Here is an 18,329-nt window from a genome sequence, read left to right as displayed (position 1 = left end):
ATGGTTTAGTGAATCCTGCATTGAGCAGGAGGGTTTGACACGATGACCCTGGAAGTCCCTTCCAACGCTAAGGGTATGTGCACAGGCTGCGGATTCCGCTGCGGATCCGCAGCGGTTTTTGCCCTGCGAATCCGTAGCAGTTTCTGCTGCGGTGTACAGTACCATTAAAATCTATGAAAATCAAAAAACGCTGTGCACATGCTGTGGATTTATCTGCGCGGATTTGCTGCGGTTTCTAATCCGCAGCATGTCAATTCTTTGTGCGGATTCCGCAGCGGTTTTACACCTGGTCAATGATCAGGTGTCAAACCGCAGAGCAAAACCGCAGGCTAATCCGCAGATAAACCGCAGGTCTTTTGACCTGTGGATTTACTTGCGGATTTTGCAAAATCCGCATGGAAAAATCCGCAGCACAATCCGCAACGTGTGCACTTAACCTAACATTCTATGATTCTATGAAGTGCTGTAAAATCCTATGGCGCTCGCTCCTGCATTGAACAGGATAGCCTGGCAGCAGGAAAAGGATGAAACTTAGGCTAGTTTCACACTTGCTTTTTTTTGCAGCACGTTTTTCCCGCAAAAAAACGCATTGAAAAAACGCATACATAAGCATACAACTGCTGCGTTTTTTTCAAGCATTTTTATGAGCATGCATGAAAAAAACGCAGCGTTTTTATGCGTTTGTATGCGTTTTTAGTGCGTTTTTACCGCGTTTGCGTTTTTTTCCAACATTTTTAGGTGGCCCCTCACACTACCCAAACCATGACTTTACTAACCCTAACCCTGACCCTAACCCTAACCCTAACCCTGACCCTAACCCTAACCCTAACCCTGACCCTAACCCTTAACCAAATCATACTTAACCCTAACCCAAACCCTAACTAACCCTAACCCTAACCCTAACCCTGACCCTAACCCTAACCCTAACCCTGACCCTAACCCTAACCCTAACCCTAACCCTGACCCTAACCCTAACCCTGACCCTAACCCTTAACAAAACCATACTTAACCCTAACCCTGACCCTAACCCTAACCCTAACCCTGACCCTAACCCTTAACCAAACCATACTTAACCCTAATCCTGACCCTAACCCTGACCCTAACCCTAACCCTAACCCTAACCCTGACCCTAACCCTTAACAAAACCATACTTAACCCTAATCCTGACCCTAACCCTGACCCTAATCCTTAACAAAACCATACTTAACCCTAACCCTGACCCTAACCCTAACCCTGACCCTAACCCTAACCCTAACCCTGACCCTAACCCTAACCCTGACCCTAACCCTTAACAAAACCATACTTAACCCTAATCCTGACCCTAACCCTGACCCTAACCCTAACCCTGACCCCAACCCTAACCCTAACCCTGACCCTAACCCTAACCCTAACCCTAACCCTGACCCTAACCCTTAACAAAACCATACTTAACCCTAATCCTGACCCTAACCCTGACCCTAACCCTTAACCAAACCATACTTAACCCTAACCCTGACCCAAACCCCAACCCTAACCCTGACCCTGACCCTAACCCTAACCCTAAACCCCCTTAACTAACCCTAACTCTAACCCAAACCCCTAAATTCCATGGTTAAAAAAAAAAACGCATATGCAAAAAAACGCATACATGAGCATGCCAGTGCGCACATATGCGCATCCATAGGCTATAATGGCCATTTTTAGCGCAAAACGTGCGCATATGTGCGCATGCGCTTTTTTGCAGGGCCAAAAAATGCAACATGCTGCGTCTGGAAAATACAAACGCACACCCCAAAAAAACGCAGCGCATGAAAATCGCATACATGCGCTTACAAGCGCGCAGGTATGCGCACCCATGTTAAATATAGGGGAAAAAACGCATGCGCACATATGCGTTTTTTTCCAGCGCTAAAAAACGCAAATGTGAAACCAGCCTTAGTTTTGCATTTCGGGTTGTCCATGCTGGAGGTTTCAGCAAAAATCACTAAGAGTGATTAAGAAAAATGATTACACTACAGAGTCCTGTATCGTGAACATTCTCTTGTGTAACCGGAGGAACACTTTAATACATACATGTAACATGCATAGATGTGTATCATTCAATAGATCACAGTTCCAGAACCTTTGTATAAGGCTGAGTTCACACGTTGCATTTTTTTCGCGTTTCCGCGGCGGTTTTAACCGCGCGATTTTGCCGCGAAAACGCGAAAAATAAGCATCCCATGCATTCCTATGGGATTCCGCAATGCTGTGCTAATGCTGCGGTTTTTACCGCGGCGGAATCGCTTCGCGGTAAAAACCGCAGCATGCTCATTAATTTGCGGAATCGCGGCGATCCCGCACCCATAGGAATGCATTGTTCCGCTTATTTCCCGCATGTGGCTGTGCACACCATGCGGAAAGTAAGCAGAACAATTGCGGATGGTACCCACGGTCCGGAGGAGAGGAGACTGTCCACCGGGCTTTGGGTACCATATCCCTGTAAAAAATAGAATTTAAAATAAAAAATATTGTTATTCTTACCCTCCGACGTCCCGCGCAGCCTTCCCGCCTCTCTCCACGCTCCGGTCCCAGTACGTAGTCCTTTGCGAAAATGCTCGCGATGACGTCCGTTCTCGCGGGATCGCGAAGTCTCACGGTCATTCGTGCGACGCCATCGCGAATTACCGCGAGACGTCGCGATCCTGCGAGAACTGACGTCATCGCGGGCATTTTCGCAAAGGATTACTGGGAACGGCTGCGCGGGACGTCGGAGGGTAAGAATAACACCGGTTTTTATTTTTTTTTTACATTCTATATTTTACTACTGATGCTGCATAGGCGGCCTCAGTAGTAAAAAGTTGGTCACACTTGTCAAACACTATGTTTGACGAGTGTGACCAACCTGTCAATCAGTTCTCCAAGCGATGCTACAGATCGCTTGGAAAACGCTAGCATTTTGCAAGCTAAATACGCTCGCAAAATGCTAGTTTTCCGGTACGTGTGAACTTAGCCTAAAGGTCAGAACTACAGGATATCCCTAGTTCTTTTGTATCAGTCTACAAGCCTGGCGCATCTCTATCCGTGCAAAAGGACAGAAGTATTTTTTTCCTACAGCAGATAACTACATCGTGACTGGTGACAAACTTTACCTCCTAAAAAGCAGAACAAACTCTTTAAGTTAATGAAAAATGATGATATATTTCAGACCTGAAGCCTGTAGAATTATGAAGGGATAGCACATGCTAACTCAGACATAAGATAAAGTTGAAACCAGAAGTTTACATACAACATACACTATATAAAAATACACACACACATGTTTTTCTCAATATCTGACATGAAATCAGAATAAACCTTTCCCGTTTTAGGTCAATTAGGATTACCATAATTCTTAATATTTGCCAATTGTCAGAATAATGATAGTGTTAGGTGTCAGGTTTCTGTGTCTGCTCTGCAGGAATCCAAAGCCTCACATTCTTCAGTCTCCTGCTGTCTATCTACTGCAGAGAAGATTACTTTGCAGCAGACCACTCCAGAGACTAAGTTCCTCTGTGCTCATACTGGGCATGCTCATGAGATGATCTCCCATTGGAGATCGGGAGTCATGTGCCCAGGTCCTGCTCCAGATCTCATTGGTCCATCTCGGAGATCTGGAAGGTCCCGCATGGCTATAAAAAGCGCGCATGACCGTTCGGCCATGCGCTAGTATAGACTATACTTGCTATGTGTGAATGGTGACGGATGTATGATTCTGATGACTGACTTATTAAGAAACCCCTTCCCTCTGATATTACGCATGTGGATAGGGAATTAGTTCAGCAGTCAGCGCCAGTCAGTGGCAAGCCTTAGGCCACTGTGCTCACCTCACCTCTGCGCTAGCGTCCGACATTGTGCCTGCTTTGTAGCTGTGTCGTCCTGCAGCAGTGTCCTATGCCGCGATGCAGTTGCAGCCCTTCTTGGCGCTCGCAGTAGCAACGCCGCACACACGGTAGGTCTAGACGGACGCAGCTCCTCTGTCTCTGTCTGATACCGTGTGTGCATTTACCTGAGGCCTGTGATACTAACAGGCTCAGTGTTTTTGTATGTTTATGTTGCGGCGCCTCTGTGTGTGAACAGAGCCCGCTTTGCGCACTTTGGGTGAAGTCTAACCCGTGCGCATTATACCGCCATATTGCTTGTCTGTCATTACCTAGCAGCGGTGTAACATCTACTGCACGGTGGACCCCGAGCGGCAAACGCACATTATTATTTATTTTTATTTAGTGCGTTCTGCCGTTTCTAACAGATAGAGAGAATGTTTTAAGGCATTTTTGTTACTCACTGCAAAGTCATATGTGGTGCCCCTGAGGCTCAGTCGCCACAGAGGTACTGCACCTCCTCCTGAGGTGTGGTGCGTCACCATCCAGGTAAGTTGTAGGCTCCTGACCACGCTCCAACATCTGCATCCCACACAACACAGTAGTTCAGCAAAGCCACATTGCGGCTCCCTGCTTGGAGTGTAGCAGAGCACCATTGGTGGCTCCCTGCTTGGAACATGAAACATGCTGGGAGGCGGGTGGAGTTAGAATACATAAAAGAGCGGGGAGGTTTAGGATTTTAGAGTCAGTCAGTTGGTCGAGTCACTCAGAGAGGAGTGAAGAAAGGAGATCCCTGTGAGAGGGATGGAGGAAGGAGGTGCTGCAGCAGATCTCAGTGACCTGAGTCTGCTGGCACGGGAAAGGAAAGAAGGAGAAAGACATTGAACTGAAACCTGATCTTCCATGAGAAGGAGAGATTAGTATGGAACGAAGGAGTAAAAGAGAACTGAGGACGTGGGTTAGAGGAGAACCCTGCCTAGAAGTTCTAAGCGCAAGGCCGGGGCCCGGTCCCCGAGGTTGTATGGACACTTATGGTTCTGCAGCAGACACCGGTGGAGTAGTTGGCTGTAAATGCACTACTACCATCTAAGACTTGGGGGCACAACAGCAACTTGGATAGTGAGCCGGGACTCAGGAGTAAGGAGTCCCCGAAGCAGGCTACAGCTGTCTGCCGTACAAGTAGAGTTCTTGGGAACATCTGTCAGGAGGAACTCCAGTGTAACTCAGTACTAGGAGCACTTCACACTTAAAGGCGTTATAGAGGAGACGTTCAGAAAGGCACATGTTGGTGGAGTGTTGGAAGGGAGCATTCCTTCTGACCCGGAGGACACAGTATGCAGGCAGGCACCTGTGTGTACTACAGACTGTGAGTAAAGCTTTGGAACTACAAGCCCTGGTGTCCTCCATTGATTCTTGCATCAACACACCCAGCACTGCTACATCTGGGTACCAGCTACTACACCGCTTGTGCCTCCCCTCTACCCCTACATCTACACTGCCCTGGGGCTACAGCTTCATCTGTGGGGAGCTTCACCATCTTGGCTGCAACACACCACCAGCCCCAGAGGATCTGCACGCAGCGTCGGCTTAGCATCTCACTTGCCGAGCACCACAGGTGGCGTTACGAACTATTCCATTAACTACATTCCACCATTCAAACTTCCCCTGTTAAGTGTGCGCCCAGGGCCACGGACTGGGTCACCGCTGCTGTGACATATCCCGCCGACACCTGCCCGGTACCGAGTACCCCATGGCCCTGGGAGGGCGACCCACATAAGTTTACATTTACTAAGATTACTATGCTTTAAACAATTCTGTGCTGCCCATATGATGGTGCCATGTGTTTGGAAGCTTCTGTTTTTTTGGCAACATCTGAGTTATTTAGAGACACAACTGTGGATGTATTTTAATGCACACCTGAAAACACGGCTTCTTTGTGTAGCATCATGGGAAAGTCTCAAGAAATCAGCCAAGATATCATGTCAGATATTAAGAAAAACATGCATATGTGTCTTTTTATATAGTGGATGTAAACTTTTGGTTTCAACTGTAAGTAAAGCAATGCATACTTATGTGTTATATTTTTCTAATTCTAATTGTAAATTTTCTTTGTTTTATTCTGTTAATCCATGCAGGTTGGTGGTGGGTGCCCCCTTTGATTACAATGGAGGTCAGCGAACAGGAGACATCTACAAATGTCCAGTCACCAATGACACATCTACTGACTGCAGCAAGCTTGGAATCGGTAGGTGACATATCATCATTTATAGGTTTATCTTCAGGTTTATAAGGTCTAAAGATTGAAGATAATATGCAGTTATACGCAATTTCATCTAAGTTATCTTTTTTATGTTAAGAAATATAAAAATGTATATCAATGCCAATTTAATGAAGTAGTAGTTTCCGTTAAAAACTTTCACAGCCATATTTATTGCTCCAATGCAAATTTCAAAATGAAGCAGCTTTGAAAATAGTCTTGATTAAAACCTTCTGTTCTGTATCTACATCTTATATGCGGATCCATGTGTCGCCTTGATTACAGACTACAAACAAACCCAAATCAGATGCTGCAGTCATACTATCTGTCTCCTACATCTTGCTAAGCTCCGGAATGTATTCTTGTCAAAAGTCACTGAGTGGACTATAATGGAGGCAAGATTAATGCAGATATATTAAAGGGTCTCTCTAAGAATGCAATAAAATGTCCCACATTATGTAATTCATACTGCAGCTCACTCTAGTTATGTGTCAGGTCAGGCTGCAGTCTAAAGAAACACAGCTCCCGAGACCTATGTCTCAACTGACAGAAGCGCTGTTTCATAAGGACTTCAGGAAAACGGCAATGACAGGTGAAGAAATGAATCTTCCCCTCAGCTGACTGAGCACTGAGGCTGGAGAAAAATCCTTTGTGCTCAAATTTATTTCCTCTGATTTCACCGCCTTTTTCCTCTTCTAATGTAGGTATGTGTGCTTACGCTACAGCTCCTTTTTCAGTTGAAGTTTCAAGAGCTATATTTCTTCAGATTGCACCCTGTCCTGATATGTGACTAGGACAAGCTGCCGTTTGTATTACGTGATGGGGGCCATTTTGTTACGTTCTTGGAAAACCCTTATAAGTAAGAGACATTCCTGGGCAAGGGTTGCACAGTGGCATGTAAAAGTTTGGCACCCCTGGTCAAAAGTACTGTTATTGTGAACAGTTAAGCAGGTTACATAGTAACATAGTTTTGAAGGCTGAAGGAAGACCTTATGTCCATCTAGTTCAGCCTATTTTTAGTGCAGTTGTTCTGCATTGTTGATCCTGGGGAAGGCAAAAAACCCACAGAGTAGAAGCCAATTTTCTCCATAGGGAAAAAAATTCCTTCCCCTAAGCTGGGTCCACCATCACCTATAATATTCTGTTATTCGTAACCTTCTATACTGTTACTCACAAGAAAAGCATCCATTCCTTTCTTAAATTCATTCAGTGAGTTGGCCATCACCCCTTCCTCAGGAAGAGAATTCCAGAGCCTTACTGCTCTTACCGTGAAGAACCCTCTTCTATGCTGGTGCAGAAATTGTCTTTCCTCCAAACGAAGAGAATGTCCCCTTGTTCTTGTCACAGTCCTTGGTACAAACAGTTCATTGGAGAGATCTCTATATTGCCCTCTGATATACTTGTACATATATATTAGGTCTCCCCTAAGTCTTCTCTTTTCTAGAGTAAATAGACCTAATTTTGATAACCTTTCTGGGTATTGTAGTGAACCAACTCCATTTATCATATTAGTAGCCCGCCTTTGAACCCTTTCAAGTTCAGTAATGTCTTTCTTGAGCACCGGCGTCCAAAATTGCACACAATACTCCAAGTGTGATCTGACGAGTGATTTGTACAGAGGGAGAATTATGTTTTCATCTCGTTTCCCCAGACCTCTTCTAATGCATCCCATGACCCTATTTGCTTTGGTGGCAGCTGCCTGACACTGGGCACTCCAGTTTAGCTTCTTATTGACTAAGATGCCTAAGTCTTTTTCCATGTCTGATTTCCCCAGCAGTTTCCCATTTAGTAAGTAATTATAGCATCTGTTTCTCCTTCCCATGTGCATAACCTTACACTTATCTGTGTTAAACCCTATTTGCCATTTTTCAGCCCAATTCTCCAATTTACTCAAATCTGTCTGTAGTTGCCAACTGTCCTCCTTTGTGTTAACTACCTTACATAGTTTTGTATCATCTGCAAATACTGATATTTTACTGTGTAAGCCATCCACTAGATCATTAATAAATATATTAAATATTAGGGGGCCCAATACAGAACCCTGTGGTACCCCACTAGTAACCCTGGCCCAATCTGAGTATGCACCATTAATAACCACTCTTTGTTTTCTATCAAAGCTACCTACCCATCTACACACATTTTCCCCTAGCCCAATCTTTCTCATCTTACTTACCAATCTTTTATGTGGGACAGTGTCAAATGCTTTAGAGAAGTCGAGATAAATGACATCCAATGATTCTCCTTGGTCCATTTGAGAGCTTACATCCTCATAGAAGCTGATCAGGTTAGTTTGACAGGAGCGATCCTTCATAAATCCATGTTGATATGGAGTTAAACATTTATTAACATTGAGATATTCCATAATGGTATCCCTTAGAAACCATTCAAAAATTTTACCAACAACAGATGTTAAGCTAACCGGCCTATAGTTTCCAGGTTCCCTTTTACACCCCTTTTTGAATATTGGTACCATATTTGCTTGCCGCCAATCAAAAGGAACAGACCCTGTTTCTATAGAGTCTTTAAATATAAGGAATAGAGGCCTGTCTATCACTTTACTTACCTCCCTGAATGCCATCAGCTCCTGGTGATTTGTCAATTTTAATCTTACTAAGGCGGTCCTGCACTTCTTCCTGGGTTAGGCAGGTAATACTTAATGGGGAGTTTACATTATCACTCTGCATTTCCCCTGGCAAATCCTTTTCATGTGTGAACACTGTTGAGAAAAAAAGTATTTAAAACATTTGCTTTTCCCACATCGCTCTCTATGATTTCACCCTCATTGTTCTTTAAAGAGCCGACACCATCAATTTTAATCTTTTTACTGTTTATATAATTAAAGAATAGTTTGAGGTTTGTTTTACTTTCCTTAGCAATGAGTCTCTCAATTTCCACTTTTGCTAAATGTATTTGTTTTTTACACATTTTATTTTTTTCTCTATAACTTTTTAATGCTTCATCATTGCCTTCTTGTTTTAGCTTCCTAAATGCCTTGTTCTTGTTATTTATTGCCCTTTTTACATCCTTATTTAGCCACATTGGTGTTCTCCTGTTCCTAGCCCTTTTATTTCTGTGCGGTATGGCTAGCTCGCAGTGGGTGTGTAAAACTGATTTAAATATTTCCCATTTATTTTCTGTGCTCCTATTTTTGAGGACATTGTCCCAGTCAATTCGGCGAAGGTCCTCTCTAAGCTGATCAAACTTTGCTTTCCTGAAATTCAACGTTTTCGTAACCCCCTTCCAGGGCACCTTACTGAAGGGCAAGTGGAATTGTATTATATTGTGGTCACTGTTCCCTAGGTGCCCATCGACTCGTACTTCTGTTATTCTATCTGGCCTGTTGCTTAAAATTAAGTCCAGAAGGGCTGTCCCTCTAGTTGGGCCCTGCACAAGTTGTGACAGATAATTATCCTTGGTTGAAGATGAAATGATATCTAAAATGTTTAAAGGTAAAGATGGTACATTTTCTTTGTATTTAGGAATATATATATATATATATATATATATTCATCTTTTACATTTTAGAAATTACAAATAAGGAAAATAAGCTGATGGAAAAGTTTGGAGATTTGTAATCTCAGATAATTTTGGACACAGGTTTCAGACCTCAAGTAGCCTGTTAGGGTTATAGCTTGTTCACTATCATCGTTAGGAAAGGCCAGATGATGCAGATTTCCAAGCTTTATAAAAACCCATTCTCCCCTAACCTTGTCCCAAAAATTGCAGCCATGGATTCTTATAAGCCGCTGCCCAGCACTCTGAAAAGGAAAATGGTGGAGGTCCACAAAGCAGGAGAAGGCTAGAAGATGATAGCAAAGCTTTTTCAAGTTACCCTTTCCTCAGTTCAAAATGTTATTAAGAAATGTCAGTTAACAGAAACAATGTATGTCAATATAAGGTCTGGAAGACCAAGCAAAATTTTATTGAGAACTGCTCATCATAGAATTGCTAGAGAGGCATATCAGCAAATCAGAACCCCAGATTGACTGCAAAAGACCTTCAGAAAAATTTAGCAGACTCTGGAGTTGTGGTACATTGTTCAACTGTTCAGAGACACCTGCACAAATATGGCCTTCACAGCAGAGTCATCCGAAGAAAACCTCTCCTGCATCCTCACCATTAAATTCAGCATCAGTAGTATGCAAAAGAACACCTAAACAAGCCTAATGCATTTTGGAAACAAGTTCTGTGGACTGATGAGGAGAAACTAGAACTCTGGCTACATTGATCAAAGTTATATGTGGAGAAAAAATGGAATAGAATTTCAGGAAAAGAACATCTCATCAACTATTAAGCATGGGGATGTATCGATCAGTCAATGGCACAGGTAGAGGGGAAAAATGGATTTAATGATATTTCAACAAATTCTTCATGTAAACATTACACCATCTGTAAAAAAAAAGCTACAGTTGAAAAGAGGATGACTTCTACAAATGGATAATGATCCTAAGCATACCTCAAAATCCATAATAGACTACCTCAAAAGACACAAGCTGAAGGTTTTACAATGGCCCTTCACAGTCCCCTGATCTGAACATCATTGAAAATCTGTGGCTAGACTTCAAAATAGCAGAGGATGCAAGACGATCCAGGAATCACAAAGAACTGGAAGAATTTTCCAAGTAAGAAGGAATGAAAATCCCTCAAACAAGAATTGAAAGACTATTGTCTGGCTACAAAAAGCATTTACAAGCTGTGATACTTTGACAAGGGGGTGCTACTAGCTACTAACCATACAGGGTGCCAGAACTTTTGCATCTACCCATTTTCCTTTTTGTAATTTTTAAAAAGTAAAAGATGAAAATATATATTTTTTTTGCTTAAAATACAAAGGAAATGTGTCATCTTTAACTTTAGGCCTTTTAGAGATCATTTCATCTTCAACTTATTAATTGGTCACAATAAGGCTGGGTTCACACATAGCGTTTTTTTTTTGCGTTTTCGCTGCAATTTTAAACGTGCGATTTTGCCGCGAAAACGCAAAAAAACAGCATCCCATGCAATCCTATGGGATTCCGCAATGCTGTGCTAATGCTGCGGATTTTCCCGCGGCGGAATCGCATCGCGGTAAAATACACAGCATGCTCATTAATTTTGCGGAATCGCGGCAATTCCACCCACATAGGAATGCATTGTTCTGCTTACTTTCCGCATGTGGCTGTGCCCACCATGCGAAAAGTTAGCAGAACATTTGCGGATGGTACCCACGGTCCGGAGGAGAGGAGACTGTCCTCGGGGCTGTGGGTACCATATCCCTGTAAAAAATAGAATTAAAATAAAAAATATTGTTATTCTCACCTTCCGGCATCCCGCGCAGCTTTCCGGCCTCTCTCCACGCTCCTGGAATCTTCCGGTCCCAGTAATCCTCTGTGAGAATGACCGCGATGACGTCGCAGTCTCGCGGGAGCGCGATGTCTCGCGGTCATTCGCACAAAAAATTACTGGGACCGGAAGATGCCAGGAGCATGGAGAGAGGCGGGAAGGCTGTGCGGTACACTGGAAGGTGAGAATAGCAATATTTTTTATTTTTTTTATTTTTTACATTCTACCTTTTACTACTGATGATGCATAGGCGGCCTCAATAGTAAAAAGTTGGTCACACTCGTCAAACACTGTGTTTGACGAGTGTGACCAACCTGTCAATCAGTTCTCCAAGCGATGCTCCAGATCGCTTGGAAAATGCTAGCATTGTGCAAGCTAATTACGCTTGCAAATCGCTAGTTTTTCTGCGGTAAAATCGCGGGAATTTAAAAAGCGATTTTCCCACGGAATGGAATTCCGGAATTCTCGCGGTAACTTCCGCGGGAATTCCGCTACATGTGAACTTAGGCTAACAGTAATTTTGACCAGGGGTGCCCAAACTTTTACATGTCGCTGTATGTCCCAAGGTTTGGTATTCATATGTTTTGAAGTATTTAAATGCATGTAAACATAACTTAAAAAACAAATGGAATCGAGTATAAGTGCAAGATCAGATGACGCAGTTAGTATGCTTGTAGTCTTTTTTATGCATAAAATATTTAATGATGACTATTTACAAAATTTCATATTTGTTTTTATTTTTTAAATGTTTGAATCAAATAAAAAATATAGTTTCAATGGCAGCCAAAGATGACAGGGAGAATGTGACAAATTTCCGTTCTTCCCATCTTCCTTGAAACAGAACTTTCACTAGCAACGCAACAAATAGCAATACATGATGCTGTGTTTCTCGGATTCATGCCTGAAGAATGAGGTCTGTGTGGTGGTTTGGTTGTCTCTAAGGTCTCTGTGGTAACTCAGAGGTTTCTCAGGTCTCTGTGGAGGTCTCAGAAGTCTGTGTCTCTGGTAACTGGAGGTCTCTCAGGCAGGGTGACGCTGTTCAACGTCTCGGAGAGAAAGGACAACATGCGCTTGGGAATGAGCCTAGTCACAAATCCTAAAGATAATAGCTTTGCGGTAATGTCAAGTTATAATTTGTGTCTGCTCCGTACTAATGCTTTTAGCTGTATGCCAGACTTATATAATTCATTACTGTATGCCATATCAGCCTCTCTACTATGGTATGATTTATTGGTGCTGTACCCGTAGACCACCCTTGCATGTGACCAATTATGCCATGCTGGTTGTAGCCTCTCTTGCCTTAGTGGTGCATTCAGAAGCTCTTGTGGGAGATATTCCCTTTTATAATTCAGCTTTGCATTATTAAAACATCAACATTTTCTAAATATTTATACACAATATGCTTTGCATGGACAATCAAAGTTTTGGTCTATTTTATGTTGCAGGCTTGCAGTCCACTCTGGTCCCATGAATGTGGAAGTTCCTATTATACCACCGGGATGTGTTATAGGGTCGGTGCCAATTTCCGTTTCTCCAGGATTGTGGCTCCTGCTGTTCAAAGTACGTTCAATCTCAATCAATATGTTGGGTAGTCTGCGATGTTCAGATAACAAGTAAAAGTTGTGGTATCTGTTCATTAGGTTTACTTAAAGGGGACATGTCAGCAGGTTTTTGCCACCCCATCTGAGAACAGCCTAATGTAGAGCAGAATCTCCCATTCCAATTACTGTATGTATCACTTACTGGTTTCTGTAGGTTTGATAAAGTCTCGATCTTCCTTACTGTAGACCTAGCAGTTTTTTAAGTGGTGAACTCCAAAAAAACCTGCCTACATCACTACACTGTGCATAGGCAGAAAACTACCAATTTTTGGTGGGGGCAGGGGTAGACTACATGGCAGCAGGTTTATTAATTCATGAGTGATGAACTCCATCTTACAAAACAGTGATGTTATCAAAATCACAGCAAGCAGCAGACAAGCAAGTGAAACATCGCTGTTATCAAGGTCTCTGTCTATCAACATTATCCTGCTTTAAGGGGGTGTCCAGTCCCCTACTTTAAGACAGAAAAATTGCTTAAAATGCTGAATGAAATAATTGCTTACCTTACTGATCCCCCAACAATCCTTTCCCCCAGTCTTCCATGGGACTCTGCTCTTCCTATTCCAGCCACGACATGCGAAAACTGACTTTAATGGTAACCTGTCAACACCAATGAGGTCACCGCTGCAGCCAGTGATTGGTTGCAGCAGTCACATGTCTGTGTCAACACATCATAGCTGAGGATGAGAAAACTGGGAAACAAAAGAGCGCAATAGGGTCCTATCCGATGATAACGGAGTGTAGGAAAAAGGAATTCATTCACCTGGTAAGGTTGCACCAAGAGCGATATGAAACGGGATGGAGGTGTTAATCAATGCGCTGCTGATGAAGACTCCATACGGAATAAAACGTGAGGAAATTTAATGAACAGGTTTACAGTGTCAATGTGTTTTGAGGCCAAACACCACCTCTTCATCAGGACAGAACCCTTAGTACCTTGTATATATGTATAATGTATACGTATATATTTAAAGTCTCACTGCACAGCGTTGCTGAAGCTTTGTGCCCATTTATTCTCAGAGTCTGTGGGGTCTATAACTTTAAAGATGGGAAAATGTTTAATATTTATGGTATTAAACATTTTCTTTCATATACTGCTCTAGATGTCATGCAGCTCTAAAACTTATTGTTATGGTTCTTCCTCAGAATGTCCAACCTTCATGGATATTGTAATTGTTCTGGACGGATCCAACAGCATCTACCCATGGGAAGAAGTGCAAGGCTTCCTGATCAGCATCCTACAGAAATTCTACATCGCTCCTGGGCAAATACAGGTATATGAATGACAATAAAGGAAAGACTTCTGTGCATTAAAGCCACGTTTAGCCTAATACTCCCTGTGTTTGTGACAGGTTGGTGTGCTTCAGTATGGGGAAAAGGTCGTTCATGAATTTTACCTAAAAGACCATCGGTCAGTGAATGCGGTGGTAGAGGCTGCAAAACGTATTGAGCAAAGAGGAGGGGAAGAGACCCGTACAGCGCTGGGCATAGAGAAAGCCTGGTGAGGAGACTTAAATTAGTGTACATATAATTTCTTAGACTGAGAAGTTGATGCTCGCCCCAGAAATAAATTGTATCGGTGTGTATGATCTTTCATAGTACTGAAGCCTTCCAACAAGGTGGAAGAAGGGGAGCCAAAAAAGTTATGATCGTCATTACAGATGGAGAATCTCACGACAGCCCAGATCTGAAGAGAGTGATAGAGAGAAGTGAAAGAGACAACATAACACGTTACGCAGTGGCAGTAAGTTTCTCTACCCTATATAAAAGTCTATACAAAGGGGTTGTGTAAAATAGCGCCTCTCTTTTGCAAGGGCAGTGTCTGATATTGCATCTACATACTATTTACTTTTTTGAGGCTGAGTTGCAATGCCAATATTGGATAGAATTTAATATTTTTTTTAATCTCTAGGTTTTGGGATATTATAATAGGAGAAAAATTAATCCTGAAGCTTTTCTTAATGAGATCAAGTTCATTGCTAGTGATCCTGATGACAAGCACTTCTTTAATGTCACAGATGAAGCTGCCCTGAAGGACATTGTGGATGCCCTTGGTGAAAGAATATTCAGTCTAGAAGGAGGTATTCATTACTATAAATAATAAAATCTCTTTTTCTGTGATACTTGTATAATATATTTTATACAGTTGAAACCAGATGTTTACATACACTATATAAAAAGACACACGCATGTTTTTCTCAATATCTGACATGAAAGCAGAATAAACCTTCCTGTTTTAGGTCAATTAGCATTACCATAATTATTAATATTTGCCAAATGCCAGAATAATAAGAGAGCAAGAATGTTTTAAAGCATTTTTTTTACTTACTGCAAAGTAAAACGTTTACATACACTAAGATTACTATGCCTTTAAACAATTCTGGACTGCCCATATGATGATGTCATGTGTTTGGAAGCTAAAATTGAACTTTTTGGGCATAATGATCATCATTACGTTTGGATTAAAAAGGGAGAAGCTTGAAAGCCTAAGAACACCATCCCAACTGTGAAACATGAGGCAGCATCATTTTGTCAGGTTGTTTTGCTGCAAGAGGGACTGGTGCACTTCACAAAATAGAAGGCATCATGAGAAAAGATTATGTGGCAATACTGAAGCAACATCTCAAGACATCAGCCAGGAAGTTATAGCTTGGGTGGAAATGGGTCTTCCAAATGGAAAATGACCTGAAGCACCCTGCCAAAATGGTAACAAAGCGGCTTAAGGATAACAAAGTCATTGGTTTGGAGTGTCCATCACAAAGCCCTGATCTCAATTCTAATGAAAATTTATGGGCAAAGCTGAAAAGGCAGATGCGACCAAGGTGACCTACAAACCTGGATCAGATGCACCAGTTTTGCCAGGAGGAATGGGCCCAAATTCCGCCCAACTATTGTGAGAAGCTTGTGGAAGGATATCCCAAACGTGTGACCCAAGTCATTTAGTTTAAGGGCAATTGTACCAAATGCTAATGAAATGTGTGTAAACTTTTGACTTTGCAGTAAGTAATAAAAATGCCTTAAAACATTCTTTCTTTCTCATTATTTTGTCATTTGACAAATATTAATAATTATGGTAATCCCAGTTGACTGAAAACGGGAAAGGTTTACTCTGATTTTATGTCAAGTATTGAGAAAAACATGCAGATGTGTCATTTTATACAGTGTATGTAAACTTCTGCTTACAACTGTATATACACAAGTGGTCAAAATTGTTGGTACCCCTCGTTTAATGACAGAAAAATTCTCAGTGGTCCCAGAAATAGCTTGAATCTGGCAAAAGTAATAATAAATAAAAAAAATCTATGAAAATGAACAAATGAAAGTCAGACATAGCTTTTTAACCATGCTTCCACAGAATTTAAAAAATATAAAGCTCATGAAATAGGCCTGGACATAAATGATGATACCCTGGCCTGTATAGAGGGCTACAGATACTTACTGTGCTGTTTGGTGACATGGTGTGTATCACACTCAACATGGACCAGAGGAAGCAAAGGGAAGAGTTTTCTCAGGAGATTAGAAAGAAAATTATAGACAAACATGTTAAAGTTAAAAGTTATAAGACCATCTCCGAGCAGCTTGATGTTCCTGTGACTACAGTTGCACATATTTTTCAGAAATTTAAGCTCCATGGGACTGTAGCTAACCTCCATGGACGTGGCCAAAGGAGGAGAATTGATGACAAATCAAAGAGATGGATAATATGAATGGTAACAAAAGAGCCCAGAAAAGGTTCTGAACAGATTAAAGGTGAACTTCAAGCTCAAGGAACATCAGTGTCAGATCACACCATCCGCCGTTGTGTGAGCCAAAGTGGACTTCATGGGAGACGACCAAGGAGGATAACATTGTTGAAAAAAAATCATAAAAAAGCCAGTGTATAATTTGCCAAACTACATGCTGACAAGCCACAAGACTTCTTCTGGGAGAATGTCCTATGAACAGATGAGACAAAAGTGGAACTTTTTGGCAAGGCACATCAGCTCTATGTTCACAGATGGAAAAATGAAGCATATCAAGAAAAGAACACTGTCCCTACTGTGAAACATGGAAGAGGCTCTGTTATGTTCTGGGGCTGCTTTGCTGTATCTTGCACTGGGTGTCTAGAATCTGTGCAGGGTACAATGAAATCTCAAGAATATCAAGTGATTCTAGAGAGAAATGTGCTGCCCAGTGTCAAAAGTTTGGTCTCAGTCGCAGGTCATGGGTCTTGCAACTGGATAATGACCCAAAACACACAGCTACAAACACCCAAGAATGGCTAAGGGGAAAACATTCCACTATTCTGAAGTAGCTTTCTATGAGCCCTGACCTAAATCATATTGAGCATCTTTGGAAAGAGCTGAAACATGCCGTCTGGAAAAGGCAACCTTCAAATATGAGAAAAATGGAACATAAGTCACATAGAAAGTTACAGGAATTGTTTGTTTGCAGTGATTGCCTCAAAAGGTTGTGCAACAAAAAATTAAGTCAATTGTACCATCATTTCTGTCCAGGCCCATTTCATGAGTTTTATTTATTTTATTTTTTTTTAATCTGTGGAAGCATGGTTGAAAAGCAATGTCTGACTTTCATTTGTTCATTTTCATAGATTTTTGATTTATTGTTACTTTTGTCAGATTCAAATCATTTCTGTGACCATTGTGGATTTTTCCGTCACTAAAGAAGGGGTGCCAACAATTTTGACCACGTTTGTGTGTATATGTGTGTGTATATATATATATATATATATATATATATATACATATATACCAAAGGCCCAGCTGTAGAGCTGTAGACAGTATTATTTAGGGGGTTTTGTCCTTCATTAGTACAGAGCAGACTATTTGGTTGGCTGAATGAGATGCCTTAAAGGATCTGTCACCAGGCCAAAAGTGTCCGGTTTTTGCTCTTATTTTATTCCCGCTGCTCCCCTGAGTATTCAGGCTTCGCTACTAATTTTCAGCATGCTCACATGATTATCTGAGGGTTTATCTTTAGGATGCTCTAAATTTTTACCTTGTGAGCAATGCCCCCTTGGTAAAGGACCATAAAAATTATCACTAAATAAAAAGGCTTATATCTCTGGAACTGTTTTGGGACTTGAAGAAAGAAAAAATCTAAATAGTCAGGGAAGCAGCCGGAATAAAATAAGAGGAAAAACTGGTCACTTTTGACTTAGTGTCAGGTACTTTTTAAATGATTTATTACCTAATATAAAATCAAATCACTCTACACTCACCTCCCATACCGGACCTTGGATACCCAGTGAAGGTGTGAGCATTGCAGAAAATTAAGGCTGTGTGCCCACGATGCGATTTTTAAGCGTTTTTGCCGCGATTCTCGGCGTGA

At 41.8% G+C, this 18,329-nt stretch overlaps 1 protein-coding gene across 1 annotated transcript in view; it reads left to right on the top strand.

Moving 5' to 3' along the window:
• Positions 1–18,329, top strand: part of ITGA11 (integrin subunit alpha 11) — a 243,032-nt gene that overhangs the window by 134,177 nt on the left and 90,526 nt on the right. Inside the window, exons 3-9 of the mRNA XM_073568948.1 lie at positions 5,954–6,063; positions 12,422–12,513; positions 12,843–12,957; positions 14,145–14,272; positions 14,351–14,499; positions 14,598–14,742; positions 14,911–15,079. Coding sequence (XP_073425049.1) covers positions 5,954–6,063; positions 12,422–12,513; positions 12,843–12,957; positions 14,145–14,272; positions 14,351–14,499; positions 14,598–14,742; positions 14,911–15,079 — 908 coding nt within the window. The remainder of the gene's footprint in view (positions 1–5,953; positions 6,064–12,421; positions 12,514–12,842; positions 12,958–14,144; positions 14,273–14,350; positions 14,500–14,597; positions 14,743–14,910; positions 15,080–18,329) is intronic.

This window comes from Dendrobates tinctorius, unplaced genomic scaffold (assembly GCF_039654945.1).
Source record: "Dendrobates tinctorius isolate UK_male_01 unplaced genomic scaffold, ASM3965494v1 ptg000022l, whole genome shotgun sequence".
NCBI lineage: Eukaryota > Metazoa > Chordata > Amphibia > Anura > Dendrobatidae > Dendrobates > Dendrobates tinctorius.
The sequence above is the reverse complement of the archived record's forward strand: the minus strand, read 5'-3'. Positions and strand labels throughout refer to the sequence as shown.